This window comes from Cyprinus carpio, chromosome B1 (assembly GCF_018340385.1).
Source record: "Cyprinus carpio isolate SPL01 chromosome B1, ASM1834038v1, whole genome shotgun sequence".
NCBI lineage: Eukaryota > Metazoa > Chordata > Actinopteri > Cypriniformes > Cyprinidae > Cyprinus > Cyprinus carpio.
In genome coordinates, this window is record NC_056597.1 from 539,465 (window position 1) to 546,567 (window position 7,103).

A 7,103-nucleotide genomic window follows, 5' to 3' on the forward strand; every position below is an offset into this window, starting at 1 on the left:
CAGGGTTTTTTTTTTTAGAGAAACCAAATGTTTGAAAGTTTCACTATGATCACTCACTCTCTTTGGTCTTAACAAATGGCTGACATTAATTTAGTGATCAAATTTAACACCCTTATGGAAATATGGTAACATTTTGTAATGATCATTTAAATCTGACTAATTTTCGAATTGTTTGTTATAAATCAACACTATAATGTTATGGGGTTTCAAATAAAAATATGACTTTCTGTCACGAAACAGGACATTGATTTCATACATGTGCACTGTAGAGGACAGGACATATTAGTATTCCTATGAAATATTAGATTTTATTATGAAAATCTTGCCAGTTATTACTCCATTTTTTTCATCATTACATGTGTCATTACATGTTATAGCTTATATATACATTGTATATAATAGGAAAACCCCAGTATATATATATATATATATATATATATTTATATATATATATATATATATATATATATATATATATATATATATATATATATATACTACTGGGTTTTTTTTTTATAAATTGCTAATCAGCCAATTACATGGCAGCAACTCAATGCATTTAGGTATCTAGATGTGGTGAAGATGACTTGCTGAAGTTCAAACCGAGCATCAGAATGGGGAAGAAAGGGGATTTAAGTGACTTTGAACATGGAATGGTTGTTGGTGCCAGACGGGCTGGTCTGAGTATTTCAAAACTGCTGATCTACTGGGATTTTCACGCACAACCATCTCTAGGGTTAACAGAGAATGGTCCAAAAAAGAGAAAATATCCAGTGAGCGGCAGTTGTGTGAACGAAAGTGCCTTGTTGAGGTCAGAGGAGAATGTTCAGACTGGTTAGAGATGATAGAAAGGCAACAGTAACTCAAATAACCACTCGTTACAACCAAGGTATGCAGAATACTGAAGGCAAAAGGGGGTCCAACCCAGTACTAGCAAGGTGTACCTTATAAAGTGGCCAGTGAGTGTGCGTGTATATATATATATATATATATATATAGAAAATAAATGGTATTATGGGTGGGGGTTGACGGAAATTACAGTTGGCAAATTGGTTAACATTGCATGTGTTATGACGTTTGGAAGCATTTTTGTGGGGAGAAGTGGATGGAAACCTCAGTGTATGTGTGTGGGTGGAACACAGGATATCTATCCCCCAGCACTCAACCATTAGCATCACACTCACATAAGCGTGAAAAATCTAATAGAACTGTTCCCAGGACATAAACGTACCTTTGTGTCAGTTATTGACTTTTGCCCATTGGAAATTATTGATCACATTCTTTCCAGAGAAAGAAAAACAGAGTAAATATGTGTGCAAGTGAATTCCACACATAGACATTATAAATATAAGATGAAAACTGTGGCTTGTTTTATGAATCCCTAAATGTGCAAGCAGTCTCTCCAGTGATCAAAAAGGCTCTAGAGATTTTGAAAGGAAATAAATCCTCATAAATACAATATCTTCATGATCCTTTATGCAAACTGTTGCTTTTTGTGGGCTGTTCAGCCTTTTGCTGTTTAAAATAATATTAGAACAACATTTTCATTTTACAAAAATTATATACAATATATTTAAGTTTATGTGTTTACTTGACCTAACACATGAATATGATTTAATGACATTTACTGGTAAAATGGCTAGTTTGAAACTCACTGGTGATTTTTTTTTTTTTTTTTTTTTTTGGATTTTGAGCTTGGAGTGGAAATTCCTAAACAATTATTGTTTTGAAGTGAAATAATAGCTGCATTGCTGTTTTAATGTGCACCGGAGTTACAAATTATCATGGAAGCCATTTCTGAATAAATATTCCACAGAATTAAAAAGATATGTATAATAAAAAGATATTTGCAATTTTTTTAATCTTACAATTCTTACAGAAAAAAATTGCTGGATATAAACTTGCCATTCCAAGAAAAAATTGCAGTATTACCAGACATAAACTCTGTGACTTTTTTTTTTTTTTTTTTTTTTTTAGAATTGTGGCTTTTTCTCAGAATTGCAATGTTGACTCACAAGTCAGATCTGCTAGAAAAGTCAGAATTGTAAAAGTATAAACTGCCAATTGTGAGAGAATAAAAGTTGTAAAATAAAAAGTTGCAATTACCTTTTTTATGTATTTATTTTTTTATTCCATGGCAAAAATGGGCATCCATATAGGATTAGAGAGAAAAATTAAGGTTTGTATGCTATTTTTTTTATTGAGACAAAATACTGGATGTTGTGAAGTTATGGCCATAACATGCATACTTCTGGACTGTAAATGCTTTAGATTCGCGAATGAACCTCACTTTGTTTTAGTCCATTGACTATGATTTAGAGTACGTTTGGAAATCCTTGGACTCATTACCGGCACAGTTTATTGGACATTGCAAAAATAAAAAAGAGGTATATCTTGTTTTTAACCAGATTCAGACTCTGAATTTTACATAGATGTGGTCTTCAGCTCCACAAAACATTGTGATGATGAAATACTGGAAAAGGGGTTTATCTATGGTTTGGTGTTCTGAGACACTATCACATGGACAGGAAAGCACTATAGACAGGATGTACACAGCCATTTAGCTGAGCTTTTATCTAAAGTGACTTTTTTTAACAATTATACAGTAGACGTCAGTGGTAATCAAAACTATTTGGTTACCAACATTCTTCAGAATATCTTCTTTTGTGTTCTAAAGAAGTCATACAGGTTTGGAACAACATTATGGTAAGTGTCATTTTGGGGTGAACTATCAAGACCTAAGGAAATGCACATGGGGAACATAAAAAACTCATTTTCTACCTCATGACCATCCTTTAGAACTGACTGTAACAGCATCCAAAAAAAAGGTTCAAAGACCAACTAAAAGCTACTCTGAAGACCAAAAGCAGAGGTAATTTCCTCTAGTTGGACAGGGTAAATTGTGCCTGAGTGTATAGGCTCAGACAGCCGAATTTTGTCCATGATTAATCTAAACACAGATGGATATCAAGAAGGCCTCTATGGCCACCAAAAAGTCTTTATCAGATGCAATCAGAACACTTGTTCATATGAATGTGTTTTGTCACTATAAATTATGCCTATGTAGATCCGTTGGATATCAAATCTTTGTAGGTTGATGGGGCCATAGTCAATACGTGGGCTGTAGAGATTATAATGACTTCTAACTGCAACTCTTATGATGGAGATTTAAGAGTGAAATGTGATTTCATAACTAATGATGTATTTTCCCTCAAGACCGTTTTAGTACAATCAGTCAGGCATGGCTCATCTAAACCAGGAGTGAGTTTGTTAGTGAGTTTGTTAGTGTGTGTGTGTGTGTGTGTGTACGTGATCAGGTTATAAAACATTAAAAGCATTCACATGTAGTAAGTTAAGGAAAAGGCGGAGAGAAAATTCAATAAAGAGAAGAGATTAAAAGAAGAGGAAAGAATATGTGAGTCCACAATTTCAAGCTTGTATTGTTGGAGTACTGTATCATTGTGAAAAAAGCTAACAAAAACAAATTTTATAAAATGCATAAAATACTATTTGGTAGGCGAAAATTTTCAAATATTAATGTGTATATTTATATTATGTTTATATTTCAGATGTTATTCTGAAAAATATTGGTTGGAGTAATATAAAAAAAACAAAACAATGTGGCAACAAATACAGATGTTATTCTGAAAAATATAGAATAGTTTACCCTAAGATCAAAATGTAAATTTTGCTGAAAATGTAAATGTCCAAGATGTAGATGAGTTTGTTTCTTCATCAGAACAGATTTGGAGAAATTTGGATCCTCTGCAGTGAAAGGGGTGCCATCAGAATGAGAATCCAAACAGCTGATAAAAACATCACAATAATCCTCAAATAATACAAGACTCCAGTCCATCAATTAACATCTGGTGGGGCAAAAAGCTGTGCGTTTGTAAGAAACAAATCCTATGAACTGTTGCTTAATAAATAATAACACTTAAAAAGTTAATTCCCTGTCATCATCTAACATCAAAATCCCCTGACATATTTGTTAAGAACAGTTTCCGCTTGTTAATGTTGATTGATCTGTACATATTTCTCTTCTCCATGGGACAACTTTATCTATAGAGATAAACCAATATTATAGATATTTTAGCAATATTTTATTTTATCAATGGTTTGAAGTTAAAAACAGCTTAAAGATTGATATGTTTTTAACTGATGGACCGTGGAATACTTGTGGATTATTGTGATATTGATCCATTAGTGAGCAAGTGATGTAATGTTAAATTTCTCCGTTTTGAAAAAAACATACTCATCTACACCTTGGATCACCTGATTTTAAGTGAACTATTCTTTTATAGATGATTCCTGACACATCCATGTAAAAGCTTCACAAATGATACAGCCTTTGAAGACCAAAAAAATTATTTTCTTCAGGAAAATTTTAAAAAGTATTTGAAATTTTGAAAATGCAAAGAAGATACAGTTTCATCTGTCAACTGAGAGTGGGAGAGATAGAGAGAGAGAGAGATAGAGAGAGAGAGAGATAGAGAGAGAGAGGAGGGTGATAAACCCTGCAAACCAGATCCACCTCAAGAAAGCATTTTATCCCTCACTCTGCTCTTGCTCTCTCTCACACTTCAATTAATTTTCTCTCTCTTTTTCTGCCTGAGATGTCATCTCTGCTGAGGGAGGAGATGGACAGAGTCTTGTTCAGACCGGAGGGACAGAAGCTGGAGGAGTTTATAGAAATAGAGGAGCAACAGCAGGGTCGACATTTTCTCTGCGTTTCTAGTAAGAAAAATTGACTTTTTTTGCACAGTTATTTTAGGTTATATGGAGCAGATTATTTTAGAAAATGAATGAGATACTAAAATTCTCAAAAAAAAAAAAAAAATCTGTGAGTTCATCTGAGGACAGGGTCAGAAATTGTTTGTGAAGGAGGAAGAATTAAAAAAATGTACAGACCTAAATATGTTTATGGTTAATATGGTTTGATGAAGGGGTGTAATAAAAATACAAAACCAATGTGTGTTTAGTAACTAAGGATAAAGAAGCTCAGATCTCAGTTGTCCTGTGTCGGAGAGTTAAGCATTCACGGACTAATAAGCTGCAGAAATATGGGCTGGAGGACAGTTATGAAAGAACAGAGACTTGGGCCCTGGAGGACCTGCTGATTCTGGACGGTAGAGATCCAGATACTGTGAGTTGAGTTTAGCATTCATCCTCCTCCAATTTGTGAATATACATGCTACTTCCAGTAACTGCTGTTCATATTATTAACGGTGCTGATGAGTTGTAATATAACAGGAAGCGGAATCTCCTACTTTACATTGAAAGATGTTTAGTTTGCATATCTCTGCTGTGTTAGGATGATCCCTGTTTCTTGATGCATTTCGACTCGGTGCGGTCCATCAGAGCAGTGAGCTGTGCTGCGAAATACACACTGGCCCGCTGTCTGCTGTCCCTGAGCAAGACGGATCACCACACGGCACTAAAACTTAAGAACTATGACTGGACATACATTCAGCCCACTGCAATGTATTCAGATCGTGGTGACTGTATTGTCCTTGCGCAGATCTGTTTCTATGCCTTTAATCTGGTGTGTCTTACATTGTGTCCTGTGCCTCTGGCATAGAGGCATTTTGATTAGTCTTCTTATTTGAGGAGACCTGGTCCTAAAACCTCAACTCTTGATGTTGACAATAAAAGTTCATTTCAGTGTAATCTATAATACCCTTAGGGAGTGTACAAAGACCATGCTTTGTGTTTTGAGCACTTAGCCATGCTTTGAGCACTTAGACCTACAGTAACTGTAACATAACTCCACGCTGTGGTGAAATCCAATTTGTGCTTGTGCAAATGCAACACAAAAGGGTGTTTCTGATGTGTAATCCTATGACTTGAATATTAAAAATGTGTATTTATTTAAAAGTGTTATAAATTGTGTGACATGTTTTGCATGTGTTTTAGCTGATTCATTAGTTAAGCTATACTAATATATTTAATCATTTCAAAATGCGAAACTGTGAGGCAAACTTGTGAATATTTCAGCATAAACTGTTTTAATAATCTTGTCATTATCATGTTTTCTCATTTCTTCTGCAGTGTGCTTTACTGAATAAAATACTGTGACATCCATTAGTTATTTAAGCACAATTTTAACAAAATTAAACATATGGAAAGTTTTCAAAATATTTGTCACTGTGTGCAAGACAGCTTTAATTGTTTGCATGCATAATATTCTTGGTACCAGAGGATTTGCATCTTGTGATGTATTAAAAGTAGGCAAATTAATAACATATTTAGGGCGAAATGTACAGCTGCTTACCAAATAAGTATATAAATGGTAATAAAATATTTGAATTGGGATTAAAAGTTTTTATTTGGTAAAAAGAAACAGAGTTCGAAATAAAAAAAAAAAAGAGTATATATATAGAGAATATATTTTTTAGGGTATTTTACAAAAATATAATACACGACTGGGGAGAGTATATTTTTTTTTTTTGTCCAGAAATAAAATATTATGATATTATGTAACAGGTTAAATGTGCACTACACTACTTTCCTTTATTATTATTATTTTATTATTAAAGCTCAAAAATCAAGATTAGTACACACAGAATAATACGGCCATCAACATAAAGGTGGTAGAAAATAATATTAAATAAAGTAGAAACAAACAACAAAAAAAGAACAGAAAAAAATCAAAAGGGGGGTGTTTATACATTACAACCTAAAAGAATAACTTACATGTCATTAAAGATAAGAAAAGAGTTACAGACAGATAAAGTTTCTGAGGCTTTTTTGTTCTCAGACAACTTGATTAATGAAAGGTATTGCTCAAAATCTTTTATAAAAACAAAGAAAAGATGTCTAGAGTTTGTACTCTACGTTCCTTTTGAACTTAGCCAAACCGCCGTGCTGACGTCATACACGCGTCAATGTTTTGGGTCCATCAATGGGGTGGCTAAAAAGTCGCCTGAATCAAAAGAATAAATTAATTTCACTTCCAATGGCAATGCCTTGTTTGTAATAAACATGAATTCTTGCAAAATAAACTATCATTTTGTCTAAATATATGCAGGCTTCGAGTGGATTTATTTGTTTGTAGTTTAACTAGTAATTTGAATCTGGTCTTAACGGAGCAGCGGAAACGC

At 33.5% G+C, this 7,103-nt stretch overlaps 1 protein-coding gene across 1 annotated transcript; it reads left to right on the forward strand.

The window, feature by feature from the left end:
* Positions 1 to 4,524: 4,524 nt before the first annotated feature.
* LOC109046390 (exocyst complex component 1-like) lies at positions 4,525 to 6,110 on the forward strand. Its single transcript, XM_019064139.2, has 3 exons — positions 4,525 to 4,737; positions 4,983 to 5,146; positions 5,315 to 6,110. Exons 1-3 carry the CDS (start codon positions 4,617 to 4,619, stop codon positions 5,579 to 5,581), a joined length of 552 nt encoding a protein of 183 aa, XP_018919684.1. The 5' UTR covers positions 4,525 to 4,616; the 3' UTR covers positions 5,582 to 6,110.
* Positions 6,111 to 7,103: the final 993 nt, after the last annotated feature.